Below are 20,332 nucleotides of genomic sequence, written 5' to 3'. Positions count from 1 at the left end.
ATTCTGGTCCTTTACGTTCCTTCCTATGTTATTCTGGTCCTTTATGTTCCTTCCTATGCTTAATTTTTTTTTTGACATTTTGGTTGGTTGGTAGCAAGAGTAAAAAATATCTTTAGAACGTATTGTGTGTCTTTATAATAACCCAGAGTTTTTATTTTAAAGTAAAGTAAGAGAGATTAAAGTAATTGTAATTTTGTTACGTGCGCGCACGTAACCTCGTCGTAAGCACGTAATTGTAATTAATAAATAGCCGTCAGTAGAGTAGTAGGTTCCATTTCTGAGCCTTTATGTTCCTTCCTATGCTATTCTGGTCTTTTACGTTCCTTCCTATGTTATTCTGGTCCTTTATGTTCCTTCCTATGCTATACATTTTGAAATTCACTACATTTTAATTATTGATTTTAACTTAATACCTAATAATTTAGTGGCACGTAAACCGGTAATTAATATTGAGGTGATTAAAGTAATTGTAATTTTGTTACGTGCGCGCACGTAACCTCGTCGTAAGTTACGACGTAGCCGTAACTTACGTTACGTGCGCGCACATAATGTCGTCCTTTACGTTCCTTCCTATGTTATTCTGGTCCTTTATGTTCCTTCCTATACAAATGCTATACATTTTGAAATTCACTACATTTTAATTATTGATTTTAACTATCTTTTATAGGATTATAAGAAACTAAGAATCTACATTTTGAAATTCACTACATTTTAATTATTAATTTTAACTTAATACCTAATAATTTAGTGGCACGTAAACCGGTAATTAATATTGAGGTGATTAAAGTAATTGTAATTTTGTTGCGTGAGCATAGAAAGGAACATAAAGGACCAGAATAGCATAGGAAGGAACGTAAAGGACCAGAATAGCATAGGAAGGAACATAAAGGACCAGAATAACATAGGAAGGAACGTAAAGGACCAGAATAGCATAGGAAGGAACATAAAGGCTCAGAAATGGAACCTACTACTCTACTGACGGCAATTTATTAATTACAATTACGTGCACGCACGTAACAAAATTACAATTACTTTAATCACCTCAATATTAATTACCAGTTTACGTGCCACCAAATTATTAGGTATTAAGTTAAAATCAATAATTAAAATGTCAAAAAAAAATTCCAAAAATAAAAACTCTGGGTTATTATAAAGACACACAATAGTTATTATATAGACACACGACAGCTCGTCGTCAGAGTTTTTATTTTTGGAATTTTTTTTTTTGACATTTTGAAATTCACTACATTTTAATTATTGATTTTAACTTAATACCTAATAATTTAGTGGCACGTAAACCGGTAATTAATATTGAGGTGATTAAAGTAATTGTAATTTTGCTACATGCGCGCACGTAACCTCGTCTAAATTAACCTTAAAAAATGAGATAAAGCTATGTCGACTTTAGTTAAACTTTAAATCCTTGTCTTTACTTTAAAGAAAATAGTTCAACTTTAAATCCTTGTCTTTTTAGAATGTCTTTTAGAATTTTTTTTAGAATGTTGAATAATCTATTATTCTAGGGAAAGGGAAGGGACCTTTAAAATTGCCGTCAGTAGAGTAGTAGGTTCCATTTCTGAGCCTTTATGTTCCTTCCTATGCTATTCTGGTCCTTTACGTTCCTTCCTATGTTATTCTGGTCCTTTATGTTCCTTCCTATGCTTAATTTTTTTTTCATTTTGGTTGGTTGGTAGCAAGAGTAGAAAATATCTTTAGAACGTATTGTGTGTCTTTATAATAACCCAGAGTTTTTATTTTTGGAATTTTTTTTGACATTTTGAAATTCACTACATTTTAATTATTGATTTTAACTCTATTATTGATTTTGAATTATTGATTTTATTATCTTATAATTGATTTTAATTATTGATTTTGAATAATCTATTATTCTAGGGAAAGGGAAGGGACCTTTAAAATTGCCGTCAGTAGAGTAGTAGGTTCCATTTCTGAGCCTTTATGTTCCTTCCTATGCTATTCTGGTCCTTTACGTTCCTTCCTATGTTGTTCTGGTCCTTTATTCACTACATTTTGAAATTCACTACATTTTAATTCTTTATTTTAACTCTATTATTGATTTTGAATTATTGATTTTATTATTTTATTATTGATTTTAATTATTGATTTTGGATAATCTATTATTCTAGGGAAAGGAAAGGGACCTTTAAAATTGCCGTCAGTAGAGTAGTAGGTTCCATTTCTGAGCCTTTATGTTCCTTCCTATGCTATTCTGGTCCTTTACGTTCCTTCCTATGTTATTCTGGTCCTTTATGTTCCTTCCTATGCTTAATTTTTTTTGACATTTTGGTTGGTTGGTAGCAAGAGTAGAAAATATCTTTAGAACGTATTGTGTGTCTTTATAATAACCCAGAGTTTTTATTTTTGGAATTTTTTTGTTGACATTTTGAAATTCACTACATTTTAATTATTGATTTTAACTTAATACCTAATAATTTAGTGGCACGTAAACCGGTAATTAATATTGAATAGTAATTACCGTAAACCCGTAATTAATATTGAATAGTAAACCGGTAATTAATATTGAATAGTAATTACCGTATACCGTAATTACCGTAAACCGGTAATTAATATTTAATATTGAAATTAATGTTGAATAATCTATTATTCTAGGGAAAGGGAAGGGACCTTTAAAATTGCCGTCAGTAGAGTAGTAGGTTCCATTTCTGAGCCTTTATGTTCCTTCCTATGCTATTCTGGTCCTTTACGTTCCTTCCTATGTTATTCTGGTCTTTATGTTCCTTCCTATGCTTAATTTTTTTTTTGACATTTTGGTTGGTTGGTAGCAAGAGTAGAAAATTCTTTAGAACGTATTGTGTGTCTTTATAATAACCCAATTTTTATTTTTGGAATTTTTTTTTTTACATTTTGAAATTCACTACATTTTAATTATTGATTTTAACTCTATTATTGATTTTGAATTATTGATTTTATTATCTTATTATTGATTTTAATTATTGATTTTGAATAATCTATTATTCTAGGGAAAGGAAAGGAACCTTTAAAATTGCCGTCAGTAGAGTAGTAGGTTCCATTTCTGAGCCTTTATGTTCCTTCCTATGCCATTCTGGTCCTTTACGTTCCTTCCTATGTTATTCTGGTCCTTTATTCACTACATTTTGAAATTCACTACATTTTAATTATTGATTTTAACTCTATTATTGATTTTGAATTATTGATTTTATTATTTTATTATTGATTTTAATTATTGATTTTGAATAATCTATTATTCTAGGGAAAGGGAAGGGACCTTTAAAATTGCCGTCAGTACAGTAGTAGGTTCCATTTCTGAGCCTTTATGTTCCTTCCTATGCTATTCTGGTCCTTTACGTTCCTTCCTATGGTATTCTGGTCCTTTATGTTCCTTCCTATGCTTAATTGTTTTTTGACATTTTGGTTGGTTGGTAGCAAGAGTAGAAAATATCTTTAGAACGTATTGTGTGTCTATATAATAACCCAGTTTTTATTTTTGGAATTTTTTTTGACATTTTGAAATTCACTACATTTTAATTATTGATTTTAACTTAATACCTAATAATTTAGTGGCACGTAAACCGGTAATTAATATTGAGGTGATTAAAGTAATTGTAATTTTGTTACGTGCGCGCACGTAACCTCGTCTAAATTAACCTTAAAAAATGAAATAAAGCTATGTCGACTTTAGTTCAACTTTAAATCCTTGTCTTTACTTTAAGGAAAATAGTTCAAGTTTAAATTCTTGTCTTTTTAGAATGTCTTTTAGAATTTTTTTAGAATGTTGAATAATCTATTATTCTAGGGAAAGGGAAGGAACCTTTAAAATTGCCGTCAGTAGAGTAGTAGGTTCCATTTCTGAGCCTTTATGTTCCTTCCTATGCTATTCTGGTCCTCTACGTTCCTTCCTATGTTATTCTGGTCCTTTATGTTCCTTCCTATGCTTAATTTTTTTTTGACATTTTGGTTGGTTGGTAGCAAGAGTAGAAAATATATTTAGAACGTATTGTGTGTCTTTATAATAACCCAGAGTTTTTATTTTTGGAATTTTTTTTTAACATTTTGAAATTCACTACATTTTAATTATTGATTTTAACTTAATACCTAATAATTTAGTCGCACGTAAACCGGTAATTAATATTGAGGTGATTAAAGTAATTGTAATTTTGTTACGTGCGCGCATTTAACCTCGTCTAAATTAACCTTAAAAAAATGAAATAAAGCTATGTCGACTTTGCATGTCTCTCTCACTATGTATGCGCCGTCGCGGTGTGTAACCAATCACCAATCAAGTTATTGTATATTGATCAACCTCCGCTGTCTCTGATTGGTCCCTAAAAATGGGTGTTGTCTAAAAAACCAGTCTGGTTGAAAACGTGGAGTTTTCGTACTGCTCACTTTTTTGCAATGCGTAAGAACCAGTGGGGAATCCCCGCTTGTTTGGAAAGGTGCCAAGGAAAGGCAAGCAAATAGCATGTAGTTTCAAAACGTGTTTAATCACGTTTCTTGAATGAAGTATCTGTACTGTATATTCAAGAGGTGAAATCAATAAAGAGCTTGTTACTTACTTACAAATATTTTTATAATTTGACACCAACGAAAATCTAATAAACTAGGTCTGAAAACCCAAACAGCTAATTAACTATTCTAATTCATGATTTCAGGCACGTAAAACCACAAAATACTAAAGTTAACTTCTCAAATAATAAACTCTAGGAAACAAACACTCACGAAAACCTAAAAAGCCTAGGTCTGAAAATCCCCAAACAGCAAATTAAATATTCTAATTCATGATTTAAGGCAAGTCAAACCATGAAATACTAAAGTTAACTTCTCAAATAATAAATCCAAGGAACCTAACACCAACGAAAATCTAAAAAACTAGGTCTGAAAACCCAAACAGCTAATTAAATATTATAATTAATGATTTCAGGCACGTCAAACAACAAAATACTAAAGTTAAATTCTCAAATAATAAACCCCAGGAGTCAAACACACACGAAAACCTAAAAACCTAGGTCTGAAAATCCCCAAACAGCCAATTTAATATTCTAATTCATGATTTCAGGCACGTCAAATACGAAATACTAAAGTTAACTTCTCAAATAATAAATCCCAGGAACCTAACGCCCATGAAAATCTAAAAAACTAGGTCTGAAAACCCAAACAGCTAATTAACTATTGTAATTCATGATTTCAGGCACGTCAAACCACAAAATACTAAAGTTAACTTCTCAAATAATAAACCCCAGGAGTCAAACACACGCAAAAATCTAAAAAATCTAGTCAAACCATGAAATACTAAAGTTAACTTCTCAAATAATAAATCCCAGGAACCTAACACCCACGAAAATCTAAAAAACTAGGTCTGAAAACCCAAACAGCTAATTAACTATTCTAATTCATGATTTCAGGCACGTAAAACGACAAAATACTAAAGTTAACTTCTCAAATAATAAACTCCGGGAAACAAACACCCACAAAAACCTATAAAACTTAGGTCTGAAAATCCCCAAACAGCCAATTAAATTTTCTTATTCATGATTTCAGGCAAGTCAAAACATGAAATACTAAAGTTAACTTCTCAAATAATAAATCCCAGGAACCTAACACCCATGAAAATCTAAAAAACTATGTCTGAAAACCCCAACCGCTAATTAACTATTTTAGTTCATGATTTCAGGGACGTCAAATCACGAAATACTAAAGTTAACTTCTCAAATAATAAACCCCAGGAACCTAACACACACGAAAATCTAAAAAAAACTAGGTCTGAAAACCCAAACAGCTAATTAACTATTCTACTTTATGATTTAAGGCACGTAAAACCAAAAAATACTAAAGTTAACTTCTCAAATAATAAACCCCAGGAGTCAAACACACACGAAAATCTAAGAAACCTAGTTTTGGAAACCCTAAACAGCTAATTAACTATTCTAAGTCATGATTTCAGGCACGTAAAACCACAAAATACTAAAGTTAACTTCTCAGATAATAAACCCCAGGAGTCAAACACACTCGAAAACCTAAAATACTTAGGTCTGAAAATCCCCAAACAGCCAATTAAATATTCTAATTCATGATTTCAGGCACGTGAAATACGAAATACTAAAGTTAACTTCTCAAATAATAAATCCCAGGAACCTAACGCCCACGAAAATCTCAAAAAATAGGTCTGAAAACCCAAACAGCTAATTAACTATTCTAATTCATGATTTCAGGCACGTAAAACCACAAAATACTAAAGTTAACTTCTCAAATAATAAACCCCAGGAGTCAAACACACACGAAAATCTAAAAAAAACCTAGGTCTGAAAACCCCCAAACAGCAAATTAAATATTCTAATTCATTATTTAAGGCAAGTCAAACTATGAAATACTAAAGTTAACTTCTCAAATAATAAATCCCTGGAACCTAACACCCACGAAAATCTAAAAAACTAGGTCTGAAAACCCTAACAGCTAATTAACTATTCTAATTCATGATTTCAGGCACGTCAAATCATGAAATACTAAGTTAACTTTTCAAATAATAAACCCCGGGAACCAAACACCCACGAAAATCTAAAAAACTAGGTCTGAAAACTCAAACAGCTAATTAACTATTCTAATTCATGATTTCAGGCACGTAAAACCACAAAATACTAAAGTTAACTTCTCAAATAATAAACCCCCGGAGTCAAACACACACGAAAATCTAAAAAACCTAGGTCTAAAAACCCTAAACAGGTAATTAACTATTCTAATTCATGATTTCAGGCACGTAAAACCAATAAATACTAAAGTTAACTTCTCAATTAATAAACCCCAGTATTAAAACATCCAATATAATCTAAAAAAACTATCTATTAAAACCCAAAATATTTAATTAAATATTATAATTTATGATTTCAGTCACGTAAAACCACTAAATTCTAAAGTTAACTTCTAAAATAAAACACCCCACGATTCAAAAAAACCAGAAAACAGAAAAAACATAGGTCTGAAAATCCCCAAACAGCCAATTAAATATTCTAATTCATGATTTCAGGCACGTCAAATACGAAATACTAAAGTTAACTTCTCAAATAATACATCCCAGGAACCTAACGCCCACGAAAATCTAGAAAAACTAGGTCTGAAAACCCAAACAGCTAATTAACTATTCTAAGTCATGAATTCAGGCACTTAAAACCACAAAATACTAAATTTAACTTCTCAAATAATAACCCCCCGGAGCCAAACACCAAAAGAAATATAAAAAAACCTAGGTCTCAACATCACCAAAAGGTTACTTAAATATTCTATTTTATGATTTCAGGCAAGTCAAACTATGAAATACTAAAGTTAACTTCTCAAATAATAAATCCCAGTAACCTAACACCCATGAAAATCTAAGAAACTAGGTCTGAAAACCCAAACAGCTAATTAACTATTCTAATTATGATTTCAGGCACGTCAAATCACGAAATACTAAAGTTAACTTCTCAAATAATAAACCCCAGGAACCTAACACCCACGAAAATCTAAAAAACTAGGTCTGAAAACCCAAACAGCTAATTAACTATTCTAATTCATGATTTCAGGCACGTAAAAGCACAAGATACTAAAGTTAACTTCTCAAATAATAAACCCCAGGAGTTAAACCCACATGAAAATCTAAAAAAACTAGGTCTGAATACCCTAAACAGGTAATTAACTATTCTAATTCTTGATTTCGGGCACGTACAACCACAAAATACTAAAGTTAACTGCTCAAATAATAAACCCCAGGAGTCAAACATCCACGAAAATCTAAAAAACCTAGGTCTGAAAACCCTAAACAGCTAATTAAATATTCTAATTCGTGATTTCAGGCACGTAAAACCACAAAATACTAAAGTTAACTTCTCAAATAATAAACCCCAGGAGTCAAACACACACGAAAACCTAAAAAACCTAGGTCTGAAAATCCCCAAACAGGCAATTAAATATTCTAATTCATGATTGCAGGCACGTCAAATACGAAATACTAAAGTTAACTTCTCAAATAATAAATCCTAGGAACCTAACGCCCACGAAAATCTAAAAAAAACTAGGTCTGAAAACCCAAACAGCTAATTAACTATTCTAATTCATGATTTCAGCCACGTAAAACCACAAAATACTGAACTTAACTTCTCAAATAATAAACCCCAGGAGTCAAACAGAAACGAAAATCTAAAAAACCTAGGTATGAAAATCCCCAAACACCCAATTAAATATTCTAATTCATGATTTCAGGCAGGTCAAACTATGAAATACTAAAGTTAACTTCTCAAATAATAAATCCCAGGAACCTAAAACCCACAAAAATCTTAAAAAAAACTAGGTCTGAAAACCCAAACAACTAATTAACTATTCTAATTCATGATTTGAAGCACTTCAAATCACGAAATACTACAGTTAACTTCTCAAATAATAAACCCCAGGAACCCAACACCCACGAAAATCTAAAAAACGTAGGTCTGAAAATCCATCTTGGACTTGCAAACACCAACCCGGACATGCAAACAAAAAGAATCAGACATGTAAACAGAGAAAGACAGGCACTTTAGACATTCAAACCAACAAAGACCAATTCTTCGACTTGCAAACATCAGCCCAGGCCTTCCCCTTGAGGTAGATCCTGTTTATTTTCGATTCTGAGTATTTTTGGTTTTCCCTCCAAAATTACCCCCCCCTCCCCAGCCCTCAGAAATGGGGGAATGAATGGCCTCTGAGCCGTCCCCGTGAGGCAGATCCCCGTTTATTTTTGATTCTGAGTATTTTTGGTTTTCCCTCCAAAATTGACCCTCTCCCTCTCCTGCCCCTCAGAAATGGAGGAACGAAGGACCTCTGAGCCTTTCCCATGAGACAGATCCCGTTTATTTTCGATTCTGAGTATTTTTGGTTTTCCCTCTGAAATTTACTCCCCCTCTCCCTTCCCTGCCCTCAGAAATGTGGGAACGAAGGGCCTCTGAGCCTTCCCCTTGATGCAGATTCCCGTTTATTTTCGATTCTGAGCATTTTTGGTTTTCCCTCCAAAATTGACCTCCCCCCTCCCCTGCCCCTCAGAAATGGAGGAACGAAGGGCATCTGAGCCTTCCCCTTGAGGTAGATCTCATTTATTTTCGATTTTGAGTATTTTTGGTTTTCCCTCCAAAATTGACCCCCTCCCTCTCCTGCCCCTCAGAAATGGATGAATGAAGGACCTTTGAGCTTCCCCTGAGGCAGATCGTGTTTATTTTCGATTCTGAGTATTTTTGGTTTTCCCTCTGAAATTGACTCCCCCTCTCCCTCCCCTGCCCTCAGAAATGTGGGAACAAAGGGTCTTGAGCCTTCCCCTTGAGGCAGATCCCGTTTATTTTTGATTCTGAGTATTTTTGGTTTTCCCTCAAAAATTGACCCCTCCCCTCCCTGCTCTCAGACTTGAGGGAACGAAGGATCCGTTAGATCCAATTTAAATTGACAATACTTATCTAACATCACTTGTGTATTATACAGACCATATAGGAATGGTAAAACTAGTTTGAGTCACATTTTCATTCTATCGTCGTTAGCCAATTTCATAGACTTATGATGTTTCAAATCTATAACAAATTACCTGAGTTAACAATTCCTTCGGGGTTACCTTAACTGCTAATCAGTTTAATCCTTTTTTTCTCCCCCTTCATACAATCCAATCACTAATTAAAATCATTCACACTCCTATTATTCAAAACATTAATTAATATCGTTCATAGTGTCCAATTTGCGAATCTCTTTTTGCAAAAATGGCAAATACTCACTCTCTTTGAAAAACTAAACCAGACTATGTCCACCAAACCAGACTATACCCACCAAACCAGTCCTTGCTATAGCTTCCATAGAAGTATTAGGCCATGTGAGAGGATACTCACTCTCTTTGAAAATAGCATAGGAAGGCCCCAAATGACATAGGAGGGAACGTAAAGGACCAGAATAGCATAGGAGGGAACGTAAAGGACCAGAATAGCATAGGAAGGAACTTAAAGGACCAGAATAGCATAGGAAGGAACATAAAGGACCAGAATAACATAGGAAGGAACGTAAAGGACCAGAATAGCATAGGAAGGAACATAAAGGACCAGAAATGGAACCTACTACTCTACTGACGGCAATTTTAAAGGTCTCTTCCCTTTCCCTAGAATAATAGATTATTCAACATTCTAAAAAAAAATTCTAAAAGACATTCTAAAAAGACAAGGATTTAAAGTTGAACTATTTTCTTATCTTACGCTCGATCTATAAGGATCTATGCCGGTAGAATTATGCAAAATTAGCACTTTAATGGAAACACAAATTAATATTTTTTTTCTTTTGTGAAATAGAAACATAAAACACATTAGTTTTTACGGTATAAAAATAAGCATTCTTGCTTCTTAAGCATGGATTTTGTGTTTTCAGTAAATTGCTAGTTTTGCATAATTCTAAAACGTAAAGAAATACAACCAGTCACTTTATTTTCACGAGTTTTATAGACGGACTTTGGACAAATATAGTTTGTTAAATCCCTTCCATTACATTTGTTAATATTTCCCTCAGATCAGGACACAAAAGTTCTTTAATTACAAAATCACCTCAATGTTAATTACCGGTTTACGTGCCACTAAATTATTAGGTATTAAGTTAAAATCAATAATTAAAATGTAGTGAATTTCAAAATGTCAAAAAAAAATTCCAAAAATAAAAACTCTGGGTTATTATAAAGACACACAATACGTTCTAAAGATATTTTCTACTCTTGCTACCAACAATACAACCGTCACAAAACATTGAAAAGACATATTTCCTAGGCATACTCAAAGTCGTTTTAACACAATGACAGGCCCAGGCTAGGCATTATTCACAGATAAAGTATTAATAACACCTTTGAAAGTCTCCGTGCGGTAGCCACCCAGCTTCACACCCAAATACATGCGGGGGGGAGGGGACAAAAGGCCCTCTATCTGAAGGTAAAAATTGACACACTAGAAGCTTTTTTTGAGTGTAGATTGACATAAACAAGCGAAATAGTTAGAAATGTTACTGGCCAAATAACTGGAGGGGGGGGGGTAGTTATTTTCATTTTTCTTATCAACCAAGACAAGTTTTCAATAAACTCCAGGTAGAGTAATAGGAAACCTAGAGCGTCGCGGCAATAACTAAGTCCTGATACAGCATCATATACTTTTATTATTTTACCTAGGTCTTCACAGAAAAAGGATCCCTATAGGTCTTCACAGAAAAAGGAGAAACTATAGGTCATAGCATAGTCAAAAACCATAGCAAAATCTTAAGCCCAAATTCTAGTTATATGAAATGTCGAATTTCTACCCCCTTTATTCATGCTTTTATCCGTACATACACACAAGGGGTGGGAGAATTTTGCCCTCTCAAGAATGATCCAAAAGTTTGAATTGTTTTTCGTCTCAGAAAAATAGCCTTAAAACGTGTTTTTTCATATTTTGACCCCCTTCTTAATAAAATCTGCCCCCCTTCCTAATGACTGAACATGTGTGTGTGTCAATGTTTTTATGAAAGCCATAATAAGAGAATAGCCGAATCCTAAATTTGGAAAGAGAATTAAGCCAAAAAAAAACATTAAAAGTATTATTTGTTTATTCTAACGTATATATTCCATTGTAAAGCATAATTTAGCCTGGGCAGAATTGGAATACAAAAATGTAAACAATCATAAACATCTGTATTCTTGCTGATGTTTTAGAGCCCGATTCAAAGTTTAGGCTCCAGTTCAAGCACTGCATGAGAAGAATTATTTCGGTAAAAGCAGATCTGCTTTTCTAATGAACTTTACCACATAAATTAAACAACAATTTTTTCACCATTACTACTACTATTTACAACTCACTGCAGCACCAAGCCGCCTGAGGCCAACACAGCTACGCACACCCCTTCTCTATCCCAGTCTATTCACTCTTTACACCCGCCCAAGGAGGTCCCATTTCCTATAAGTCTTCCCTTACAACATTCTCCAATCTGGAGACATCCTTAAATCCATACTATTCGGGGACGACCTGATTTTTGTTTGACCCTAGTCAGTTGGCCAACAAGGATGATTTTGGGCAATCTGTAATCCTTTATCCGCTGAAAGTGTTATAGCCATTTCAACCTTTCTCTCATTATAGTCATAGAAAGGGGGAATAAAGCGCTGGATCTTTACTATTGAAACTTCTTTATTTGTATCTTTAACATAGTTCCAAGCCCCTTTCTTTTTGAAGTACAGTCAGGAATTTGTCAATTTAAAGCACACGCCATGCCTATCACGAATTCTCTGTCACAGCTTCCATCTAGGGTCACGGTGCTATCTTAAACTCTATGGCAACCTCAATGCAAGTGCCCCTGCACCAGATGCCTCCTACCAAAATAGTAACCACCCCATATGATATATACTTTGCTTAACAGTATTTACCTGCGGGCCCATAGGGAGAAAGACTTTTGCCCCAATTTAAATCAAGCTCCGCAGTGCGTTTTCATGGCAATAGGCAGCAAGGGCGACTTCGTCAGTAGAATCATATATTAAACGCCCATTACTTATGCATTCTCTAAAACAGTATGTTAAGGCACACAGTCAATAGGCATACAAAAAATACTGGAGATAGTACGCTACGTTGCTGCACACTTAACTCGATTAGGAGTCGGGTAGTCTGCCTATTCTTCATATGAGCTACACAACCCTTTAGAGCATACAGGTCCTTCACCATATACACATTCTAAATGGTCTTATTATAATTGTTATATTTCTTCCCTTCTAATTACGATTTTTCTTTTTTCCTTTTTTTTAAAGTTTTTATTCTCATTCGAAGGGACTAATAAAAACAATAATCAATAATAAAAAGATAAAGTTCTCATCAACAATAACTGATACCAAATTAAAAATTAACACAAACACCACATTAACGGCAGGCATGTACTCACGAGTTGTTTTTTTTCATGGGGTCAATAATAAAGACAAAAACAAATTTTATTTGATAATTAGAATAATAAGCTCCCAGAAATTCATTAAAATTTAGGCTTTGGGAGGCGGTGGTAGGCCCAGAGCCCCCCCCCCCCCCTGTGTTATAGGGAAAAACACACATTTTTTAATTCATAAGCAGAGTATAAATCAGTCGGCCTAGGAAAAAATGAAATAAATGAACATAAAAGAAGGGAGAAAGAAAGAGAAAAGAAGTTAAACTGAGACCTAAAAGCATTCTTTTTAAGCACGTTGATAACCTAAGAGTATTTCACCTATTTATTCACACAGGTCTACACACCCATTGCACTGAGGTGGAAAGACTTTAGGGGAGGCCCCCATACCAATCTCTGTATGCTGGGTATGAACATTGTTCAAAATCACCGTTGAGATGTAACAAATTGTTAAATACCATACTTGGATGCAACTACGAGTTTTTTTCCCTTTTTTGCAATGAATTAGTCTTATCCAAATTTTAGGTGATTCAGAGGATCTTCCGGGATTTTTTTTTTCAGAAAAAGCTAGTTTTAATTTTGCCCGAACATTTTAACGTATTTTTTTTTAACAAGCTATCTTGAGATAATAGTCCTCAGGTAATAAATTTGAAGGTAAGTCATCTCGTTGAGAAATCTTATAAGATTTCTCTGTTTCGCTCTGTATAACTTGCTTTCATAAGTCAGGTTCAACATTATTAGGAAGCAAACTTACCTTAACAGGTAAACCAAGCGTAATCGGGCACCGATCTACAATACCTTCAGCCCCCTCTTTCAACAGTTCTGAAACTACTTTCTCATAACTCGGACATTGATAGTAAGCAACCTTGATATTTGTAGCCACTTCTTCAACTTTGCTTTTGACATTATCATATTTCCCTTTTGATGAATCCAGTACAGAAGGAGGATATGATTGACATGGAGGTGTTAAGACAATCGCTTGTGCCAAGGCCTAGATAAAATTAAATCGAAGATGAGAAGGTGGAGCAAAAAGAAAGAAAAAAAAAACTGTATTTTCGAAAAGTCTCATTACATGTACAAACTGTTAATCTACTAAATATATTTCTGGAATTTGTTCCTTTGCATCCTGAGCCTACCTTTTGGGGGATTTTATTCTTACCATGGATTAATGGGCTCTATAAATTACCCACCCTCCCTAATATTATGCATCACAATCTGAATATTCGAGAAATCAAATTTCTGTAAGGGAGGCTATTTAGGGTGCGTTCGGACATTGAAGTCAACTATAGCTGAAATACAGTTGACTTCAAGAGTTTCACCCTCTGTAGTCAAAGCTACTTTTATTGTTTCGCCCTCCAATTATAGTGTATTTTCCCTTAACTCATGTCACTAAGTAGAGTCAGGGCATAGTTACTTATGGATGTTCAAATCTTCACTTATAGATTTTAGAATTTTCGAATAAATAGTTCCCGTTTAGTCTTGTTTATCTTTTTTATTTTTGGTTTATTAAAATTTATTTACAATAATTTAGTGCCATTCTATTTCATATCACAAAAGCCGAGATCTTTATTTGCTCTTAAATCAAATGTATAAAAATTTAAGAACTCTTTTGGGATGAGGTATTCGAAAAAGAATTGGGCAGACGAAGAATTAAAAATAGCTAAATCTCCATATTAAATAAATGTCAAATTAAACAATATTTTAAAATGCTGATGCTATACAACAGTATTTCTGCACATGGGGGAAGGGGGCTAAGGGACCAGAGGATTAGTTAGTTCTGGTGCTTCTCAGATGATTTTAGACTTGGATTAAGTCTGATAATCAATATTTCCAACAAAAAGAAACTTCAATTAAATAAAAATAATCACTGATGCAAGCATAAAAACTTCAAAAGACTCTTTTTCCTAGTTTTGTCCTAGTTTGGTTAAAGGATATTGCTCGAATTTTTCCTATTATCCATAGATTATAGAAGCCTAACTTTGAACAGAAATAGCGGAAAAGTTTATTTTCAAATTTTTGCATGAATTTTGAATTTATACTTTTTATTTAAAAAGGACTATATTTAATTTCATCTGAAAATTTGACCTGACAATTGTCTTACTGACAAAGAAGCCAACTTTCAATATTTGGACCTTGTCTACAGCATGAATTATAGTTGACCTGACTATATTCAAGTCAACTATCGTAGTCCAGGGTAGGAAGGCACTGAAAGTAAAAGACTACCCTGATGTATCAAGGTAGTCTGATAAAGTCTGAATAAACTATTGTATAAAAAATGTATAAATTGAATAAACAATTGTATAATGAATAAACAATAAGGCAGTCTGAATAAACAATTGTAAGTTTATTGTGAATTTCACAACGTAAATGACTAAAAAGTATGATTTTGAACTGCCTTAGTTTCAGATAGCGTGAGTGATTTCAACTAAGAGATGATATATCTTCCTTTCATTATCTCTTAGTGTTTCGATCTCATTCAGGGGGGCAAACGTGGTACAGCTATTGCTTTGAATAGTCGGACATTCCGAAAAAGGTATATAAGAATCAACTTCAATGAGGGTAAATTCCCTTCTGTCTTCCTTCTTTGGAGAGCCAATCTGGTCCTTCTCACGGAAAGGAGAATAAAAATTTCCTGGCATTTCACCAACAACACCCTCCATTCCCTTTTCCCTACTCAATAGCCTTGGTTTCATTCCTAGCTTTAATTTTCGTAAATAGTTCAAAAATTCACTTAGTTACAATCATTTATATTCATTATTATTTTTCATTTTTGTTGTCATAATTCCTGCAATAAGCTTTACATTTTTATTTTTTTGCTCGTAACCATTTCACCCATTTTCACTTTCTCGCCGGCCCATTATCATGAGATGTTGGCAGTGTGCCCAGTTTATTGTCTCTTTATGCATTTGATTTCAAGCTTCAGGTGCAATTCGTGATGCATTATTTTCATCGAAATGTTTCCTTGTTGTGTCCTCACAAGCATAGATTTTGATTTACAATAAACTATTCTAATGTTTCTACAAAAAAAGCTATTCTTGGGCAATTAATACTGCATTAACAGGTCCCCTTATCTGTCCGCGCTGCTGATGCCTCGATTGAGCCCCGGGCCTGTACTAAGCAGATTTAAATCCACTGGAATACCTACTCCAATTAATAGGATGCAGTAAATAAAATAATAAAAACAATAAATATTTGAAAAGAAATCAATGCTCAAAATCCGTACATTATGAAATTTTTTTGATTTTTTCGAAAATTAAAAAGGTCCTGGAGAATTAGATCAGAAAGTAAAATATGGATATTCATAAACAGAAACGAATTTAGCTAAAAAAGAATAGGGGATAGAAGAACTAGAAGAATAGAAGAGAGTAGAAGAATTAACAAGGAGAAAAGAGCACTTTCTCCTCTGTATCAGCTCAACATTCTTCTGTGCTTGCTGAATTCAAGAGAAAACTTGGAGCAAGTCAAACAGTTTGCGGTAACGAACTGTAAGTAAGGAGCGACCCGGCTCAGTAATAGCCGAAATTCTAAATAACTGAATTTTGATACCAACAGACACATCAAAAGAATCCAATTTTTATGCTGATTTTAAACATATAAGTTTCATCAAGTTGAGTCTTACCCATAAAAGTTACAAGCCTGAGAAAATTTGCCTTATTTTCGAAAAAAGGGGGTCACACCCCCTAAAAGTGATAGAATCTTAATGAAAATCACACCATCTGATTCAGCGTATCTGAAAACCCTATTGGAGAGGTTTCAAGCTCTTATCTGTACAAATGTGAAATTTTGTATTTTTTTCAAGAAGGAAGAACACAGATGCGTGTTTATTAGTTTTTTGTTTTGTGATAAAACATACTTGCAAAGTTATATGATTACAACTAGAATAAAGTATCTAGGGTCAAATGTGATGAAATTGACCCTAAAGGGAACCGTTTAGTTCAAAACGGGACAAGGGCTAAATTTTACTATAACTCGTTGGGGACAACGACAAGAAGCAACTGAGTTTGACGTAAAACATAGATGGGACGCATGTGCAGAAAAACAATTAGCAAGAACTATCTGATATAACGCAGCGCTCTTTGGAAATCTTTATAGTGGTTTATAATATACTTTTGGTACTAAATTTCAGAGATCCCTACTGTAGCGGTTTCAAGGCCCTATCTACAAAAATATGGAATTTTGTATTTTTTGCCAGAAGAAAGATCACGGATGCGGATTTTTTTTTTTTTCAGGGGTAATCATATCGACCCAGTGGTCCTAGAATGTTGCGATAGGCCTCATATGAACGAAAACTAAAAGTTTTAGTATTCTTTTTAAGTGACCAAAACAAATTGGGGGGCAACTTGGCCCCCTCCCATGCTCATTTTTTTCCAAAGTCACCGGATGAAAATTTTCAGATATCCGCTTTGTTCAACATAGTCGAAAAACCTAATAACTATGTCTTTGGGGACGACTTAATCCCCCACAGTCCCCGAGGGAAGGGCTGCAAGTTATGAACTTTGACTATTGTTTACATATAGCATTGGCTATTGGGAGGGTAAAGAATACGGGATTTGACTTTACAGTCCCTACCGGCGGTGCTGATCTCCGTTTCTTGGCCCTTCAGCCAGGAGGTGCAATGGGGGGTTGGGGCCAACCATCCTGTGCTTTCGCACACCCTTCCTGTTTACCTTCCCCAGATTTCTCCAGGCACCAATTTAGAGCTGGGTCGACTCTGGCTGAGCTTACAGAGTCACGCCACTGACCCCCGTCTCAAACCAAATAATTAGATGGACTAGGATTCGAACCCTCGCCCTCTCGGACTATTGGGAAGTATAAAACAGATTAAATAGATAAGTATTAAACAGATTAAAATACAGAAAAACGGGTGCAATATTTTTATTTGTTTAATTCTATAAACAAAAGTAGGTAAAAATAATTACGGAATGGCCCATAATGTAAAATGAAGAAACTGAGATGAATATATGAGCTAGAGTTGCACCTTCCTGAGATCAATAGGTGTACAATCGCGTCCTAGAGGTCTAAACAAGTACAACTTTGAATTGAAATCAAGTATTCTGCAGTAAGCATCAAGAGTCAAGACAAGGCTAAGTGTAGAAAACCCAAGACAGAAGGTAAGAGTAATTGAGAGGCGAATCTGGGATACGCCCTTTTTAGGATTTATAAAAATGACGTCATTTCATTTGCGCACGTTCATTTGAACGCACGTTCAAAGTTACCCCGCAAAAACCTGGGTTAACACAGAATTATCCCAGAAATTATTCTAGCACAACTTGTAGAAACATTGAGCACTTCTGCCGTCTTGAATCTATGGAATTCAGGAGTGATTTCACCTGAAAACCCAACCTTTTGGCTCTTCAGCAGTAGAAAATATCAAATTACTTAGTTTAGTTGGTACAAGTACAACTTTGAATTGAAATCAACTATTCTGCAATAAGCAGCAAGACATGGCTAATTGTAGAAAAAACCAAGATAGATAGTAAGAGTAATTGAGAGGCAAATCAGAAATCAGCCCTTTTTAAGGATTGTATAAAAATGATGTCATTTCATTTGCGCACGTTCAAAGTTACCCCGCAAAAACCTGGGTTAAAACAGAATTACCCCAGAAATTATGCTAGCACAACTTGTGGAAACATTGTGGAAACCCCTAATATACGTAATAAAGATATACGAATATAGAAGTTCGTTAGGTAAGTTAATTCGTTAGTTGCGTATATTTATTACTAATAAAAACGTTCGTAAATAAAATTAAACAACTTTCGATAAAGCCATTTAGCCAAAAAAAAAAAAAAAAATTAATATGCAAATTTCGTTTTTATTATTCATGTACGGTGAGGCAAAACCAAAGCCTGCATTAATTCAAAAACATTCGGAAATTAAATTTAAAAAACAAGTTTTTTTTAACTGAAAGTAAAGAGCACCTAAAACTTAAAACGAAGGGAATTTATCCCGTATATGAAAAGGGTTGTCCCCTCCTCAACGCCTCGCTCTTTACGCAAAATAAATGATTTTTTGGAGGTTTTAAGAGTTCAGGGTGCATTAACAGGTTGGAAAATTAATATTAAGAAGACTATTTCCCTAAGACTGGGAATAAGTGAAGATGAAAAGGTGACGTTGGGTAACAAAACATCAATCAAGTGGACAGCTTCACTTACCTTGATATTATAATTAGTATAGACTGGTGAAGTGAAGATGTTAAAAGTAGAATAGCCAAGGCCAAGGGTGTTTTTTCACAGTTGAAAAAAGTTTCGAAGAATAGGAAGATAGATATGGTTCTGAAGAGTGGACGCTCCGAAATACGGAGAAGGACTTGCTAGATGTTTCCAGAGAAATTGTCTACAGATTACTTTGGGGTATCCGTCTAACTGGTCGTATTCCAAACAATGAGAGACTGATAATGAGAGAAAGGTTGAGATGGCTAGGGCACGTTCTGCGGATACAGGATGGCGGATTGCCAAAGATCGTTCTTGTCGGGCAACCGTCTAGGGCCTAACGAAAAGCAGATTATTCCCGAATGAGGTGGGAGGAGGTCGTGAGTAAAGATCTAACAGAAAGTGAAACTTCCAGGGAGGGTGTAAAGAGGGAGGCTTTGAATAGATTGGGTTGGAGGAGGTTAAAGTCCTACACGAAGATTTCCAGTGAGTGAAAGCATTAAAAATCACGTTTCACTGAATTGACATGCAACAAGAAACGGCAGAAATTTGTCCATTTTTTTTGTCACTGGTAGTTCCATCTTCCATATTTGCTGTGTCAAGCAACTACTGAAATACACCTTTGAAATATATTTTTTTTTTAATCACTCTTCCCCCCTCCCCCTCAACGTACGTCCCTACCCAAGAAGTTTTCTGTGTTATTTATTTCCTAGAGCTAAACTCAAGAGTGTGGCAAAAAATGTAGGCAGATTTTAGCATCATATACATAAACGCTATACAAAGTGATTGTTCAACTTGAGAGATACTCTATATACCAACAAGCCAAAGGATAATGGCTTACTACACTTAACAGTAAGTCTACATCTATATAAGAAGGCAATGAATTAAAAATAAAGCGTACCTGAAGAAGGGAGAGTTCCGCAAGTCCTACACGTAGTTTTCCAGTGAGAGAACGTATTAAAAATCGGGCTTCACTGAATTTACACGCAACAAGAAGGGACTGAACTTTGTCCGTTTTTCTCGTCATCGCAGTTCCTCCTTGCATATTTGCTACGTCAAGCAACTGTTGAAATACACCTTTTAAAATAGATATTTTCAAATAAAAAAAAAACTGGTTTATTATTCCAAATCTTTTAATTTTAGATTCGGAACCAAAATTGACAATCATAACATACACCTTGCTTATTTTAAGAGGGCCAGGGCTTCACTGAAGCCTAGGCAGAGATTTTGCCTCAGGTTTAAGTGCCCCAGTGTCCTTTCCGAAGGCAAATTTTTAATTGCGATTCAGC

The 20,332-nt window shown here is 34.4% G+C and overlaps 1 protein-coding gene across 2 annotated transcripts in view; it reads right to left on the bottom strand.

The window, feature by feature from the left end:
• The window catches only part of DNAlig1 (DNA ligase 1), a 158,643-nt gene that overhangs the window by 62,216 nt on the left and 76,095 nt on the right, over positions 1-20,332 (bottom strand). For both annotated transcript variants that reach the window (XM_089095699.1, XM_089095700.1), the window contains 2 exons: positions 19,945-20,120; positions 13,649-13,885 (listed from right to left, as the gene is read on the bottom strand). In XM_089095699.1, the coding sequence (XP_088951825.1) occupies positions 13,649-13,885; positions 19,945-20,120 (413 nt within the window). The remainder of the gene's footprint in view (positions 1-13,648; positions 13,886-19,944; positions 20,121-20,332) is intronic.

Source organism: Artemia sp. Qi Xiang Cuo, chromosome 10 (genome assembly GCF_049724085.1).
Source record: "Artemia sp. Qi Xiang Cuo chromosome 10, ASM4972408v1, whole genome shotgun sequence".
In the NCBI taxonomy this organism is placed as follows: domain Eukaryota; kingdom Metazoa; phylum Arthropoda; class Branchiopoda; order Anostraca; family Artemiidae; genus Artemia; species Artemia sp. Qi Xiang Cuo.
Note: the sequence above shows the minus strand (reverse complement) of the source record. Positions and strands in the feature narration are given on the sequence as shown.